Source organism: Bufo bufo, chromosome 4 (genome assembly GCF_905171765.1).
Source record: "Bufo bufo chromosome 4, aBufBuf1.1, whole genome shotgun sequence".
In the NCBI taxonomy this organism is placed as follows: Eukaryota; Metazoa; Chordata; class Amphibia; order Anura; family Bufonidae; genus Bufo; species Bufo bufo.
The window spans coordinates 57,051,064-57,068,582 of NC_053392.1; the positions used below are offsets into that span (position 1 = coordinate 57,051,064).

Below are 17,519 nucleotides of genomic sequence, written 5' to 3' on the forward strand. Positions count from 1 at the left end.
CTGTGCAGGAACCACATTCACCCAGTGGGCCGTAAAAGACATGTATTGTCCCTGACCGTAGTTACAGCTCCACACGTCAGCGCTGCCGTGCACTTTGGCAGACACCGACAGGCTCAAGGACTGGCCCACCTTCTGTTCTACATAGGTGTGCAGGGCTGGTACTGCCTTTTTGGCAAAGCAATGACAGCTTGGGACTCTCCACCTCGGCACAAGCCATCAGTTCTCTGAACGGTGCAGAGTCGACCACTTGAAAAGGGAGGGACTGCAGCACCAGCAACTTGGACAGGAGCACATTCAGCTTCTGCGCCGTTGGATGAGTGCAATTATATTGTTGTCTCTTGGCAATCACTTCGGTGATCAATTGCTGACGGAATGACTAACGAGGAGTAGGAGGAGCAGGAGCATCAGGACCAGCAGATGATGGGAAGGACAGACAGCTCCCTTCGGCTGAGGTGGTGGAGCCTTGACTGCCTGAAGCTGGGTGCGTGCCACTGGGTGATGCAGCGGTTGATGCGCAGGCTGGACCACCACATCAGAGCCACGGTTCTCTCGGGCCTCTTTATGGCGACGCTGCATATGTTGACGCAGGGCCGTAGTGCCAACATTGCTTCACCTTCTGCCCACAGATTCTACATATGGCCATGTTCACCTCCTCCGGCGGCTTTATAAATAAAACTGCCAGGCCGCCGAGTAGGTGATGTTACCCCCAACACTACGCACTGAATAATTGCTACCGCCACTGCCTCCGTGAACCCTTGCACCGCTACTTCCCGGGCAGGTAGGCTTCTGCGAAGTGGGTGGTCTACCCCGGACACGTTTGGCCACCGACCTCCCACTGCTGTCACCCTGCTGACTCCCGGCCACGCTAGCGACTTGCTGGCTCCGCTGCCTCACGGGTAAGCAGCCACCCTCTTCTCCCGATGATGATGAAGCCCCTTCGTCACCCGACTCCCAAGTGCGATCAGCTACATCATCATCGAGTACTGTCTGCACGTCACTGATGTCCTCCTCAACGTCTCTTAGGAGCCTGACCGCTCACAACACCTGCTCCCACGCCACTCTCCCCATCAATACTTGCCCACCCAGTGGAGGAAGTGGCGCAGGTCTCCTCCAGATCTTGGCTGGGCAATAGGTGCTGACTGTCCTCTAGTAGCTCGTTCTCACTGTATAGTGGAGCTGAGCCCACAGCATACAATACTTCTCTGGCTGAGGGAGCAGAAAAGGACAGAGGCAGGTTGAGGACAGGTAAGTGCACAGGGCTTGCTCCCGGGCCATGCCAACTAAGGGTTGTGTTTGACAAACCTACCGACTGTTGGCTGGGGGTGTCTGATGTCACTTGGGATGAAGTTGAGTCAACCATTCAAGGTTGCTGGTCAAGACACGATAGCTAGCTGACACTGGGAGTTCAGGCCTCTCAAAGTGACTCCTGATGTCACGCCCCCTTACTCTGCTGCATCCTCTGCCTGCGCCAGAAACATTTAGGCCTCTGTCACTCCCCTGTGCAGGGCCTGGCACTTCTCTGTCTGACATACTGTTAGATCAAATAAATAAATGAATAGGAAATTTGAAGGGAACCTGTCATCAACGTTCTGCTGATCTCACTGAGGACAGCATAAATTAATGACAGAAATGCTGATGTCAGCGGTGTGTCACTCATGAACTAAAAGTAAGTGGCTGCCGAGAACCAGCATCATAATCATTGCAGCCCAGGCCTTGAAAAGAGTCAAATCTACCTGAGAAGAGTCCTGGTTATTATAATCTCCTGCTCTTCTGTCCATCAGCTGATGATTGGCAGTTCTCTCCTAGAGAGAAAGGGAGAAAACTAGGTAGAAGACTGTCAATCATCAGCAGGTGGGCAGGAGAGCAGGAATTCATGAATAACCAGGACTCTTCTCAGGTGGCCGGGACTCTTTTCCAGGCCCAGTCTGCAATGATTGTGATGTTGGTTCTCGGCAGCCACTTACTTTTAACTTATAAATGACAGACCGCTGAAATCAACTCACCTGTCTCTACTTTATGCTGCCGTTAGTATGGCAGCATAAAGTTGATGAGAGGTTCCCTTTAAACACCCCAACAAAACTCTGTAACTTTTTCACTTCAACACACAACGGCTAATAAGCTCTTTTTTTCCCCACTAATACAAGCCAAAAAGGGGCTGTAATTTTCTCACTTCACCACACAACGGAAAACACTTTTTTTGTGCCAGTAACACAAGCCAAAAAGGGCTTTAGGACATATAATTGCAGCTAGTGACACCATGTAGGAACCTGTAGTAACAGTTCCGGCCTCCGGTCAGCAGAGGGCGCTGTGCAGACTATAGTCTCCCCATTGGACGCTCTGCTCGCTCGGGCTCAGAGAGTCACCGCTACCCACAACAAGCGGCCGTGGTGTGTCCCCGGTGCGGACAGGTTACCGGACGTTATTCCCTGTGTCGGAGCCCGCACACCGCAGCCATGCCGCGTATCATGATAAAGGGAGGCGTGTGGAGGAACACCGAGGTGAGGGGAGCGGGCTGCGCCCGGGAGGCCTCCATGCTGCGGCCTGTGGGGTCTCTGCAGCGGGCGGTAGATGTGCAGAATGCTGGGACTAGTAGTGCTTCCTCTGCAGTCAGTGCATGCTGGGGCTTGTAGTTCTTACACTGCAGCCTAGCATGTTGTTTTAGAGCACACTGGGGGTTATACTTTTTACACTGCCGCATAGCATGCATGCTGGGGCTTGTAGTTCTTACACTGCAGCTTGGCAGATAGTGTAAGAGCATGCTGGGACTTGTAGTTCCTGGCCACTACATCTAGGACCTGTCATGTCTGCGTTCCCCCTGAAAAGACCATCCTTCTCTCAGGCTCTGTTCACATCCAGCGCTGGGATACGCCGGGCAGATCCCACTGACTGTTATGGGTGCCCTCAGGTTTCCAGTATGGATACCGCCATTCTGCCGCACAAAACGTGTCGGGAGAGGTGAGAGCCGTTCACAGGAGGCCGGGCCCTCGTCCTGGGGACCCCAGATGTATTTCACATATTCAGCGTTGTGAATTTATTACGACTTGTATCTCTTCTGTCATTCTTAGGCCGCATGCACACGCCCGTGGTGTGTTTTGCGGATGCGTAAAACACGGATGACGTCTGTGCGCGAGACAAGAATAGGACATGTTATATTTTTTTTTAGCGGGGCCAAGGAACGGAGCAACGGATGCGGAGAGCACGCGGAGTGCTGTCCGCATCCTTTGCGGCCCCATTGAAGTGAATGGGTCCGCATCCGAGCCGCCAAAACAACGGCTGTGTGCATGAGGCCTTGGGCCCTCTGCACACGAACGTGTGCTTCCCCTTGACGTATTGCGGGTCCGCAATACACGGGTGCCGTTCCGTGGGCATTCCGCATCACGGATGCGGACCCATTCACTTGAATGGGTCCGCAGATGCGGAATGGTGCGGAACTGAACCCTACGGAATCACTACGGAGCGCTTCCGTGGGGTTTCGTCCCGTGCTTCTGTTCCGCAAAGAGCTAGAACATGTCCTATGTTTTTGCGGAACGGCAGGATCGCGGACCCATTCAAGTGAATGGGTCCGCGATCTGCGGCTGACCCACGGACTGTGTTGGTGCATTGCGGCCCGCAGCACGACCTCGGGGTGCACACGTTCGTGTGCAGGGGACCTAAGAAGTTTGCAGGAATAAGATGCGTCAAGTCCATGTGGCAGAACGTTCCTCCGTTTAGTTTTTCCATATGGCATATACAGTAATTACATAGACATAATTGGGCCGGGCGTAACATTTTCAATAGATGGTTCCACAAAAACGGAACAGATACAGAAGACATACGGATGCATTTCCGTACATGTTCTGTTATTTTTTTTTTTTTTGTGGACCCATTGACTTGAATGGAGCCACGGAATGTGATTTGCGGGCAATAATAGGACATGTTCTACCTTTCAACGGAACGGAAATACGGAAACTGTACATTCCGTAACTTTTTTTTTTTTTTGCAGAACCATTTTTTTTATGGAACGCAAAAAACGGCCCATAAACGGGGGAAAAAAACGGTCATGTGAAAGAGGCCAAATACAGATGTCGGCGTTTTTTGTGGACCCATTGACTTTTCATGGTCAGAGATCCTCTCTTTGCAGACTAGACTAGGACACGCGGAAAGCACTCAGGGGTCTTCCATGTGCTTTCCGCATCTGCATGTCCGTGCCGCAAAAGACAATGGGGGTCATTTATCAAACTGGTGTGGGCAAGGGCAGCAGCCTCTTCCTCGGCCTGTGATGCCTCATTTATCGGTGACAGGGCCTTTGGGAAGCTCAGTCCCCTTCACGTAAATGTGATTTAGTCTACTTTCACACTGGCGTTTTGGTTTCCGTTAGTGAGATCCGTTTTGCCCTAATGCATTCTGAATGGAAAAGGATCCGCTCAGAATGCATCAGTTTGTCTCCGTTCCGTCTCCATTCCGCTTTGGAGGCGGACACTAAAACACTGCCTGCAGCGTTGGTGTCCGTCTGATTAAACTGAGCCAAACGGATCCGTTCTGACACACAATGTAGGTCAATGGGGACGGATCCGTCTTGGCTATGTTAAAGATGATACAAACGGATCCGTTCTGAACGGAGGCAGACGGCTGTATTATCTGAACGGATCCGCACAAAATGCAAGTGTGAAAGTAGCCTTAAAGAGGACCTTTCATCAGAATCAAGTATGTAAACTGAATATACATACATGGAGAGCGGCGCCCAGGGACCCCCCTGCACTTACTATTATCCCCGGGCGCCGCTCCGTTCGCCCGGTATAGCCTCCGGTAAAGTCATAGTTAGGCTCCACCCATTTGAGCCTGCCGGCGTCTCCTTCTCCTATGCTGTAGCGCTGGCCAATCGCAGCGCTCAGCTCTTAGCCATGCTATGAGCTGAGCGCTGCGATTGGCCAGCGCTACAACCTAGGAGAAAGAGACGCCGGCAGGCTCAAATGGGTGGAGCCTAACTATGACTTTACCGGAGCCTATAACCGGAGAACGGAGCGGCGCCCGGGGATAATAGTAAGTGCAGGGGGGTCCCTGGGCGCCGCTCTCCATGTATGTATATTCAGTTTACATACTTGATTCTGATGAAAGGTCCTCTTTAACGGCAATACCAAGGGCATCAATGCATAATTCCTGGAAAACCGGATGTGGTAGAGAGGGCGGCCCCGTAGAGCCTCTGAGGATCTCGCCCCCGTGGGCCCAGCCTGTCCTTGTATTCTGTGGTCTCCTGTTCTTGTGATGCTACAGTTGTCCTTTAAGGGGCGCTGCAGGGGAAATGTATTGGCAGTGTCCTTATGTGACCCTAGGGGGGCTCAGTCACTGGGCTGACCTCATGTGGCGGTGTTTTCTGTGCTGAGGTCTCATTTTATCTATTTCTTTAATAGGATGAAATCCTCAAGGCGGCGGTTATGAAATATGGCAAAAACCAGTGGTCTCGTATTGCCTCTCTTCTGCACAGGAAGTCCGCCAAGCAGTGCAAGGCCCGATGGTAAGTATTTCTAGTGTCCAGCGTTGTAAGAGCATTGTCACTATGGCTCAACGAAAAGAAAATGTCCGCCTGTTCACCATCTCCGGATATACAGCAGTGTGCAGGGGGCCGGAGTAAGGTAAGAGAGGTATATACAGATTCCAGCACCACACTTAGGCCCCTTTCACACGGGCGAGTATTCCGCGCGGATGAGATGCGTGAGTTGAACGCATTGCACCCGCACTGAATACCGACCCATTCATTTCTATGGTGCTGTGCACTCGAGCGGTGATTTTCACGCATCACTTGTGCGTTGCGTGAAAATCGCAGCATGTTCTATATTCAGCGTTTTTCACGCAACGCGGGCCCCATAGAAGTGAATGGGGTTGCGTGAAAATCGCAAGCATCCGCAAGTGGTGCGATTTTCACGCACGGTTGCTAGGTGACGATCGGGATGGAGACCCGATCATTATTACTTCCCCTTTTATAACATGGTTATAAGGGAAAATAATAGCATTCTGAATACAGAATGCATAGTAAAATAGGGCTGGAGGGGAAAATATATATTTTTTTAACTCTCCTTAATCCACTTGTTCGCACAGCCGGCATCTCTTTTGTCTTTAACTGTGAGCAATTGGACCTTTGATGACGTCACTACGTTCATCACATGATCCATCACCATGGTGATGGATCATGTGATGAACGCAGTGACATCATCAAAGGTCCTATTGCTCACAGTTAAAGACAGAAGAGATGCCGGCTGCGCGAACAAGTGGATTAAGGTGAGTTAAATTATTATTATTTTTAACCCCTCCAGCCCTATTGTACTATGCATTCTGTATTCAGAATGCTATTATTTTCCCTTATAACCATGTTATAAGGGAAAATAATACAATCTACAGAACACCGATCCCAAGCCTGAACTTCTGTGAAGAAGTTCGGGTTTGGGTACCAAACATGCGCCATTTTTATCACGCGAGTGCAAAACGCATTACATGTTCCCCCAACGCACCCGCACCTTTTCCCGCGACGCTCGTGTGAAACCAGCCTTACTGGATCCAACATTAAAGGGGATTTCCAGAATCTGAGCTGAACCCCCACATGCCCATATTTTCACCCAGACAGCCTCTTGCCCTGAGCTGGATTGCACAGAGCAAGGGCTTGTTTGTTTACCTCCGCACACTGCCAAGTGGAGACTTCCGCCCAGCAGTGTGTTCAGTGACGTCACCGGCTCTGATGGGCCGGCTTAAGCTCTACCCTAGCTGTTTTATAGGCTAAAGCAACACTAAAGCCCGCCCATCACTGCCGGTGACGTCACTGCACCTGGCAGCCCTTAGGAGAGCCCGGTACGTCACCGGAACTCTTTAAAATGCCTTTTTTCCTGTACGATTCAGCGCAGGGCAAAGGAGAGCATCAAAGCATGAAATGCTCCAATGCTCATAACAGCGGGCTGTCTGGGTGAAAATTTGGGTATGTGTGGGTTCAGCTCTGATCCCAGACAACCCCTTTAAAATCTGATATTGAGCTCATATGTTTGAGTTTACAGGTTTCAGTGGATGGTCTTAAAGGGGTTGTGTCACTTCAGTAAGTGGCCTTCATCATGTAGAGGAAGTTAATACAAGGCACTTACTCATGTATTGTGATTGTCCATATTGCTTCCTTTGCTGGCTGGATTCATGGCTTGTACTTGTTCAGATTAGGTTATAACTAAGACTTTATGCTGAAACGCGTGAACCCTGACCTATCTGCTCTGTATCTGAGATTTTAATGCTGGATCCAAAAGTAAGAAAAGTTTTAACAGGACAATGTGCGGTGCTGGACTCTATATATACATTGTTCCTCCTGCTCCTTCCACTGAAGCCACGTATCCATCCGACATGGCATCAGAAAGCTGCCAGCAGGGAAGATATCCTGACTGCTTCTCTCTCCCTTTGGATAATAGGTACGAATGGCTGGACCCCAGTATTAAGAAGACAGAATGGTCACGTGAGGAGGAAGAGAAGCTGCTGCATTTGGCCAAGCTAATGCCCACGCAGTGGAGAACAATAGCCCCCATCATTGGCAGGACTGCCGCCCAGTGTCTGGAGCACTATGAGTACCTACTGTAAGTAACAGGGAGTGCACAGGAAGCCTGCAGCCTATGGGGAACTAGTAGGGAATTCTAGTCATTAACGCCTAGTTCACACGAACGTATGGCTTTTATAGTTTTTTGCGGTCCTTTTTTGAGTTCCGTTGTGTTTCCCCGTTCCGTTTTTCCATATGGCATATACAGTATACAGTAATTACATAGAAAAAATTTGGGCTGGGCATAACATTTTCAATAGATGGTTCCGCAAAAACGGATTCATTTCCATATGTGTTCTGTTTTTTTTTGCGGACCTATTGACTTGAATGAAGCCACGGAACGTGATTTGCGGGCAATAATAGGACATGTTCTATCTCTCAACGGAACGGAAATACGGAAACTGAATGCTTACGGAACACATTCCGTTTTTAAAGGGAACCTGTCACTGGGATTTTGTGTATAGAGCTGAGGACGTGGGCTGCTAGATGGCCGCTAGCACATCCGCAATACCCAGTCCCCATAGCTCTGTGTGCTTTTATTGTGTAAAAAAAACGATTTGATACATATGCAAATTAACCTGAGATGAGTCCTGTATGTGAGAGGAGTCAGGGACAGGACTCATCTCAGGTTAATTTGCATATGTATCAAATCGTTTTTTTTTACACACTAAAAGCACACAGAGCTATGGGGACTGGGTATTGCGGATGTGCTAGCGACCATCTAGCAACCCATGTCCTCAGCTCTATACACAAAATCCCAGTGACAGGTTCCCTTTAATGCAGAACCATTGAAATGAATAGTTCCGTATACGGAACACAAAAAAACGGCCCGTACACGCGCAAAAAAAACGATCTTGTGAACTAGGCCTAAGACTTGTACTAGTGCAAGTGAAATGTGCAGATTGCCCTCGGCAGCCAATTGGAGTCTGTGGGATATCCTGTTTAAATGGTTGTTGTGGCTCACAGCCTCCCCCTCTGCAATGGACTGGTATTAATAAATGGACGCGGTGGTCATACTGCAAGAGCAGAAGGGGGAGATGAGGCACCCCCGGGCCGTTGGAAGGTAAGAGGGTGCCCCAGGATCCTAGAAGGGGGGGAGACGCCCCTCAGCCATAGTTGGAAGGAGCACTATACACAAACCTAAGCCTACATTGATAATGGCCAGATGCCAAGGAGAAGGAATTAGAAATATTCAGTGTAACTCTCCTTTATCGAGACTAGCGTTTCTAACGCCAACGTGCGACGGTATAAGATGTACCAATTAATAATCTTGGCTGGTCTAAGAGTTATGATAACAGAGGTTGATATTAAAGTGGCACGCTGCACAATGTTATGACCGACTAGAGGTGCAATGCTGAGAGTAGTGGTTTCCCGGAGCCACGGGTTTGGAGACTGATGTGTATGGAAGCAGCCTGGTTGGAGTCTAAACCTTCTTGCCCAGTTTTAAAGAAGCACCAGGCATTTGGAGCTGCTTTTCCACCATTGAACTAACGTGAATGTGTGGCAAAAACCATATTGTCTTGTTTATGGCGCAGCCTGCGATCATAACTTCACAAACCGTCTATTGTACGCTGGGGGTTCACATCTCTTGCTGCCTCTGGTATGTGGGACATTGAGCTTGGTTATATTTAGTGTCTTGAGGAGAATCTTCAGGTTATTGATTCTATGGTTCTTTCCCCCCTTAGAGATAAAGCGGCTCAGAGAGACAATGAGGAGGAGGCAGCTGATGACCCTCGGAAGCTTAAACCTGGAGAAATCGACCCAAATCCCGAGACCAAACCTGCCAGGCCTGACCCCGTGGATATGGATGAAGGTACAGTATATAAGCTAGCCTCTTATTTTTATTTTTTTGCACTTTCTGCCTCTAAACTAAGTGCATGCAATGTGTCTTACTTGCAGATGAGCTTGAGATGTTATCTGAGGCCAGAGCTCGTCTTGCTAACACCCAGGGTAAAAAGGCCAAGAGGAAAGCGAGAGAGAAGCAGCTAGAAGAAGCCAGGTGTGTGGAGCACGTAGGGCTGTGTAACTGTCGCCGACATCATGCAGTATGACACCCCTACGCCGTGTCAGACATCCCTCATGTAGCTGACCAGGACCATGGGCTGTAATCTCACAGTGTGCGCTGCATACCCCGAGCCAAACCTTTTAGGCCTCCTTCACACATAAATTAGCTTTTTACCAATAGTGTGTTTTAGTGCAACCTTTTTTGGATTTTTAAACAGGAAAACGCAATGTAAAAATGCTATAAAAGATGCAGCACCTTCATTGACACGTGCGTTTTTTTCTTTCTTTTAACTGTGCTAAAAAGTATTGTATGTGAAACACCAGCAAATGAGCAAAAAAAAAAAACTACAATAGCCAAAGTATGCTGAGATTTAAAAAAAAAAGGGAGGTGGAGGTTTTTTTCTCTAGAAAAACGCTGCCAAAAATGTATGAAAAAAAACAACAAAAAAAACATTTTGTGGGGAAACTCCCTTACCTCCTAGGCCTCTTTCACACGGGCGTCATGGTTTTGGGCTGGATAAGATGCGGGTGCCTCGCGGGAAAATGTGCGTTTTTTTTGTTTTTTTCAGTGAGTTTTTCACGTGCGTGAGAAAAATCGTCATGTTTGGTACCCGGACTTCTTTACAGAAGATCGGGGTTGTGTAGATTGTATTATTTTCCCTTATAACATGGTTTTAAGGGAAAATAATAGCATTCTGAATACAGAATGCATAGTACAATAGCGCTGGAGGGGTTAAAAAAATGATTTAACTCGCCTTAATCCACTTGTTCGCACAGCCCGGCTTCTCTTCTTTCTTCAGGACCTGGGTAAAGGACCTTTGATTACATCACTGCGCTTATCACATAGTCCATCACATGATCCATCAACATGGTGATGGATCATGTGACGGACCATGTGATGAGCGCAGTGACGTCACCACAGGTCATTTTCCTCCTGCACAGCAAAGATGAAGACAAAAGAGAAGCCGGGCTGCGCGAACAAGTGGATTAAGGTGAGTTAAATAATTTTAGAATTTTTTTTTTTTAACCCCTCCAGCGATGTTTTACTATGCATTCTGTATTAAGAATGCTATTATTTTCCCTTATAACCATGTTATAAGGGAAAATAATAATGATCGGGTCTCCATCCCAATAGTCTCCTAGCAACCGTGCGTGAAAATTTGCACCGCATCCGCACTTGCTTGCGGATGCTTGCGATTTTCACGCAGCCCCATTCACTTCTATGGGGCCTGCATTGCGTCAAAAACGCACAAAGTAGAGCATGCTGCAATTTTCACGCAACGCACAAGTGATGCGTGAAAATCACTGCTCATGTGAACAGCCCCATAGAAATGGGTCCGGATTCAGTGCAGGTGCAATGTGTTCACCTCACGCATTGCACCCGCGTGGAGATCTCGTCTGTGTGAAAGAGGCCTTAGGGACATATGACGTACCGGTACGTCATGATGTCCCGGTACTTAAAGAGGACCTTTCACCGATTATTACACTATGAACTAACTATACAGACATGTAGATCGGCGCCCGGGGATCTCACTGCACTTACTATTATCCCCGGGCGCCGCTCCGTTCTCCCACTATGCCCTCCGGTACCTTTGCTCACTAAGTTATAGTAGGCGGAGATTCCAGTCACTAAGTTATGGTAGGCGGAGTCTGCCCTTGTTCTGCTCTAGCGCTGGCCAATCGCAGCGCAGAGCTCACAGCCTGGGAGGTTATTTTCTCCCAGGCTGTGAGCTCTGCAATGCGATTGGCCAGCGCTACAGAAGAACAAGGGCAGACTCCGCCTACCATAACTTAGTGAACGGAGATACCGGAGGACATAGCAGGAGAACGGAGCGGCGCCCAGGGATAATAGTAAGTGCAGTGAGATCCCCGGGCGCCGCTCTACATGTCTGTATAGTTAGTTCATAGTGTAATAGTCGGTGAAAGGTCCTCTTTAAGGACACATGACGTACCGATTAGTTCAGACCTGCGGTTTGCGGCTTTTCCGGGTGGTTCGGGGGTGAGTGCAGTGGCTATCGGGTCCCCGTGCTGCTGTAACAGGGACCCGATGGCATGGAAGGCAGCGCGATGCCTTCCTTAGGCATCGGCGCTGCCTTCCTGTGAAGAGCCTGTGAGATCCAGCCTCATGCTGCTAAATAAACCATTTTTTTTGTCACCTTACATCACTAAAAGTACAACAGCAAGCGATCAAAAAGGCGTATGCCCACTAAAATAGTACCAATCTAACCGTCACCTCATCCCGCAAAAAATGAGCCCCTACCTAAGACTATCGCCCAAAAAATAAAAAAAACTATGGCTCAGAATATGGAGACACTAAAACATAATTTTTTTGTTTTAAATAAGCTGTTATTGTGTAAAACTAAATAAAGTAAATTAAAAAAAGTATACATATTAGGTATCGCCGCGTCCGTAATAACCTGCTCTATAAAAAATATCACATGACCTAACCCCTCAAGTGAATGCCATAAAAAAATAAAAATAAAATGGTGTAAAAAAAAAGCCATTTTTTGTCACCAGTCATCTCACCCCGAAAAAAATTAGCCCCTACACAAGACAGTCGCCCAAAAAATAAATAAAACTATGGCTTTCAGAATGCGGAGACACTAAAGAATCATTAAAAAAAAAATATTACATTTTATGTAAAACTGAAACAAACAACCAAAAAAAGTATACATATTTGGTATTGTCGCGTCCGTGACAACCTGCTCTATAAAAATATCACATGATCTAACCTGTCAGATGAATGTTGTAAATAACAAAAAATAAAAACGGTGCCAAAACAGCTATTTCTTGTTACCTTGCCTCACAAAAAGTGTAATATAGAGCAACCAAAAATCATATGTACCCTAAACTAGTACCAACAAAACTGCCACCCTATCCCGTAGTTTCTAAAATGGGGTCACTTTTTTGGAGTTTCTACTCTAGGGGTGCATCAGGGGGGCTACAAATGGGACATGGTGTCAAAAAACCAGTCCAGCAAAATCTGCCTTCCAAAAACCATATGGCATTCCTTTCCTTCTGTGTCCTGCCGTGTGCCCGTACAAGAGTTTACGACCACATATGAGGTGTTTCTGTAAACTACACAATCAGGGCCATAAATATTGAGTTTTGTTTGGCTGTTAACCCTTGCTTTGTAACTGGAAAAAAAATATTAAAATGGAAAATCTGCCAAAGTGAAAATTTGAAATTTTATCTCTATTTTCCATTAATTCTTGTGGAACACCTAAAGGGTTAACAAAGTTTGTAAAATCCGTTTTGAAACCCTTGAGGGGTGTAGTTTCAAGAATGGTGTCATTTTTGGGTAGTTTCTATTATGTAAGCCTCACAAAGTGACTTCAGACCTGAACTGGTCCTTTTTAAAAAGTGGGTTTTTAAAAATTTCTGAAAAATTTCAAGATTTGCTTCTAAACTTCTAAGCCTTGTAACGTCCCCCAAAAATAAAATGTCATTCCCAAAATCATCCAAACATGAAGTAGACATATGGGGAATGTAAAGTAATAACTATTTTTGGAGGTATTACTATGTATTATAGAAGTAGAGAAATTGAAACTTGAAAATTTGCAAATTTTTTTAAATGTTTGGGAATTATTTTTTTTATAAATAAAAATGAATTTTTTTGACTCCATTTTACCAGTGTCATGAATTACAATACGTGACGCAAAAACAATCTCAGAATGGCCTGGATAAGTCAAAGCGTTTTAAAGTTATCAGCACCTAAAGTGACACTGTTCAGATTTGCAAAAAATGGCCAAGACCTTTCATTGCAATAAAAAAAATGTAAACTAAGTATGCTGACATGGAGAGCGGCGCCCAGGGATCTCCCTGCACTTACTATTATCCCAGGGCGCCGCTCCGTTCTCCCGGTATCTTCAGATTTTCAGCTCAACGGGGAGGAGCCTGCCGGCGTCTCCTTCTCCCAGGCTGGAGTGCTGGCCAATCGCAGCGCTCAGCTCATAGCCTGAGAGAAAAAAAAACCCTCAGGCTATGAGCTGAGCGCTGCGATTGGCCAGCACTCCAGCCTGGGAGAAGGAGAGGCCGGCAGGCTCCTCCCAGTTGAGCCAAAAATCTGAAGATACCGGGAGGATGGAGCGGCGCCCTGGGATAATAGTAAGTGCAGGGAGATCCCTGGGCGCCGCTCTCCTTGTCTGTATACTTAGTTTAGATTTTTTATTGTAGTGAAAGGTCCTCCTTTAAGGTGAAATAAGGCTGTGTCCTTAAGGAGTTAAAGGCTTTTTTTTTTTTTTTCTCCACTGATGTGTGAATGTAGTCGTAGGCTGCACCCACAAACAATACTTATCCTTATCCACAGGATAGGTGATAAGTCTCTGATGGAAAGTGTCTGACTGCTTGTAATTAGCGCTTGCCTATCACTGTCATTCTCATATACCTGAATGGAGCGCACACACCAAGTGGTCAGACCTTCTCCCCAGTTGGTGTCCAGTCTCCGTTGGGGTCCCCCCCACACTTGAAGTCATAAAGGCAATTCATACATGCCTTATACATATTGATACTAATTGAGTTGGAATAATTAGAGCGGCTCAAGACAACTTTGGCAAAAATCCCTTAGGGTAAGTTCGGATATGGCAGAAACGAGCAGCCTGTGGACCTTCTCACTTTACTAATGTCCCAACGCTGTCGGGGTACAGGGGTCACTTTGGGTTGCTTTCTGTGAATATCGAAGATTGGTCACTGTTGGTTCCTTCCAGAATTGCTCCTATTTGTACGTATGGCAGCTTGTGCGATAAAATTAGACAATTGCATATCTAGCAGTTCCCTAATACCCATACAGACTGGTAGCTGCATACACAAAGTTATTGCAATAAGGAACAGCTCCGTATTGTATCATGTATTGGTGCAACATGTTTACTGTTTAGCAAATTAGGTTTTCTTTGTGTTTGTTCATTGTGTATGACTTGTCGGCGCTTCTCGTGTGGACTCCTTATCGTACCTGTGAATGATCTCTCGGCTGCGCGGTATTGATGTTTTCTCGGTTCCCCTCAGGCGTTTGGCAGCTCTTCAGAAGAGGCGAGAACTGCGAGCAGCAGGGATCGAGATACAGAAGAAGAGGAAAAAGAAGCGCGGCGTCGATTACAATGCTGAGATCCCGTTTGAGAAAAAGCCGGCCCCAGGGTTTTATGACACCTCTGAGGAGAACTATGACGCACTGAACGCCGACTTCAGAAGACTGAGGCAGCAGGACCTGGACGGGGAGCTCAGATCGTAAGTTCCGAGTGCGATGCTGTCTGGTTGGTGGATTATTAAATATGAGAGAAATCTGTCTGGAAGACTGCACGATCACAAGATGCCCTGTTATTATTTAGGCACAGAAGTAATTTGTATACGTCTCCTGCTGATGTCAGAGCCAACTTATTTTATCTCCGATTTAAAGGGGTTGTCTCATCTCAGACAATGGGGATATATCGCTAGGGTATGCCCCCATTGTCTGATAGGTGTGGGTCCCACAGCTGAGACTCCTCACCTATATCGAGAGCAGAGCCTCAAAAGTGGTGGAGGGCACATGCGCAGCCGCCCTCCATTCATTTTCTATGGGGCCACCGAAAATAGCAGAGCGCTGGGCCCATAGAAGTAAATGGGAGCCGGTCATGTGTGGTGCGCTCCCATTCACTTCTATGGAGAGAGCATTTGGTGGTGGCTGGACCGTAGTCCTCCAGCCACCACTTTGCGGGACTCCGTTCCCAATATAGGTGCAGGTCCCTGAGGTGGGGCCCACACCTACAAGACAATGGGGACATATCCTAGCGATAGACCCCCATTGTCTGAGATGAGACAACCCCTTTAAGTCCGAAGGGTCACATTGGTGTGGTTATCTGAAAGCCATGTGCAGCCACCTCTCAAAGGGAGCTGCAGAAACCTACAAGTTAAAACGCCTGTCTCCCATTCCATCAGCTGTGAATGATAGTTGCAGCTCAGTCCTGCTCAATAAATGGGACTGCGCTGCAATACCACTATAAGAAATATAGTTCTGTACCCTGTAAACAATGATGGGGATGTGGCTTCTGATCTGGGGGTTGCCAAGAATCGGACCCCCAGCCATTGGATATTAACTACCCTAAGGATAGGCCAACAATATCGGTCACGAAAAATCCCATTAAAAGAACAGAAAAAGAAACTGGGCCAGTGTTAATAGTAATGTGTTGCAGTCTGGAAACTTCAGTTACAGTTCCACTATTTTTCTTTCAGAGAAAAAGAAGCTAAGGAGAGAAAGAAGGACAAGCAAAATATCAAGAGGAAAAAGGAGTCAGACCTGCCGGCAGCGATCCTCCAGACAACCGGCGGGGTGTCCGAGCTGACTAAGAAGAGAAGCAAGTTAGTTCTACCTTCACCTCAGGTTTGTATCGCACTAAACTGGTAGGAGTATTAAAGTTAATTAGTGCAAGAATCTCCCCGCACCAAGAGCCATGAGACCTCCACCTATGGCCTCATGCACACGACCGTTGTTTTGGTCCGCATCCGAGCCGCAGTATTTGCGGCTTGGCTGCGGACCCATTCACTTCAATGGGGCTGCAAAAGATGCCTACAGCACTGTGTGCTGTCCGCATCCGTTGCTCCGTTCCGTGGTCTGCCAAAAAAAAAAAACGGAGTACTCATTTTATAAATGGGCAGAAGCAGCGCAGGGAGTACGGGCAGGAACGCTCATTGCTGCTCCTGCCTGTGCTCCCCGGGCAATTACTAACTTTTGGCATAGTACATGGGTACCCTGTACCCATGTACTAATGCCAGGATTAGCTGAGCCGGCTTCTGCCTGCTCCGCTAAACTAAGAGAACTGCATGACAGTTTTTTCTCGCCCAATTTCCTTGGGGGACACAGAAGACCTTTGGGTATAGCTCATCTCCCTAGGAGGCGTGACACTAAGTGAAGACTGTTAAGCCCCTCCTCCACAGCTATACCCTCAGCCTGGAGAGAGAGACTGCCAGTTTTTGCTTAGTGTCCAAGGAGGCAAGACACTCCCTGCTCTGCAGGGCTGCTTTCTCCTTGTTTCAATTTTAGATTTTTACTTTTTTATTTTCTTTTTGTTCCAGATCATCAGGGATAACAGAGACGCACTAGACCTCTCTGTTCTCCCGGGGTTGAGCTGCGCCAGTGCCGGTCACCCGCACTGCTGCCTCCCCCACAGAAGGCAAGGTGGACCAGGGCAGCCCAGCTCCCCTGCATCCCGCCAGCGCAAGGGTCGCCCGCACGCCAAGTCCCTCCCCCGGCGTCCTGCCACTACGGTGCCAGTAGCTGAAGGGGCGACCCTGCTGGAACGGACCGAGGGTGAAGACGGCTATGGTGAGGGATTGGCTTCTCCAGCCCTACGTCCCCCCCCTCCCCCCTCGGTCTCCTGCGTGCCTGACCCTTACCTGGGCCTATGGACCCTTCTGTCCCTGCTAGACCTAGGCTGGCCCTGGGCTGCCGCAGGTCGACATCTGCTCCCTCTCTCCTGGCCTCCAGGACATTGGCACCCTTGTTCCTACAAGAGGAATGCCTAGGGAGCTGCGGAGGTCCGCACCTAGCTGCCCCTGACGGAGGGGTCATGCAGGCGTCCCACCCTCACAGACCCGGTCTCAGGGTCCCCCTCCCTCTTACCGGCCACTACTTCAGGGCCAGAGGGCCCGCGCCTTGCTGCCACTGACCCTCCCTGCTCTCACCGGTCCAGGGGAAAGGTGGTTGTAGCTGCCGGCAGGGGTGAAATCATATGGAGCGCTGTTCTAGGCCAAGGGCCCGCTCCAGGGGTAAAATGGCTGCCGGGTGCAGGGTCCTGACTTCCGGACACCTGGGTGGGCACCGCGGCCTGCAAAGGAGCGCTTCAACAGCCCCGGCTGACCGTCGGAACCTTCCGGTCGGCCGGGCGCCGAAGTCTTGTGTTCCACTTCAAGACGATCCCGCTCTATCCGGGTCCCCGGCTCGCGGGGTGGGCACCCGCGGCCGGTATGTGCCGCTCCGTAGGCCCGGCTGGTACTTTAGGTACTTGCGGCCCCG

General features: G+C 48.5%; 1 protein-coding gene across 1 annotated transcript in view; it reads left to right on the forward strand.

The window, feature by feature from the left end:
• Window positions 1–2,348: 2,348 nt before the first annotated feature.
• Window positions 2,349–17,519, forward strand: part of CDC5L (cell division cycle 5 like) — a 58,603-nt gene continuing 43,432 nt past the window's right edge. The window contains exons 1-7 of the mRNA XM_040427280.1: window positions 2,349–2,498; window positions 5,388–5,491; window positions 7,413–7,574; window positions 9,220–9,347; window positions 9,434–9,533; window positions 14,540–14,758; window positions 15,740–15,887. Coding sequence (XP_040283214.1) covers window positions 2,454–2,498; window positions 5,388–5,491; window positions 7,413–7,574; window positions 9,220–9,347; window positions 9,434–9,533; window positions 14,540–14,758; window positions 15,740–15,887 — 906 coding nt within the window. The 5' untranslated portion in view covers window positions 2,349–2,453. The remainder of the gene's footprint in view (window positions 2,499–5,387; window positions 5,492–7,412; window positions 7,575–9,219; window positions 9,348–9,433; window positions 9,534–14,539; window positions 14,759–15,739; window positions 15,888–17,519) is intronic.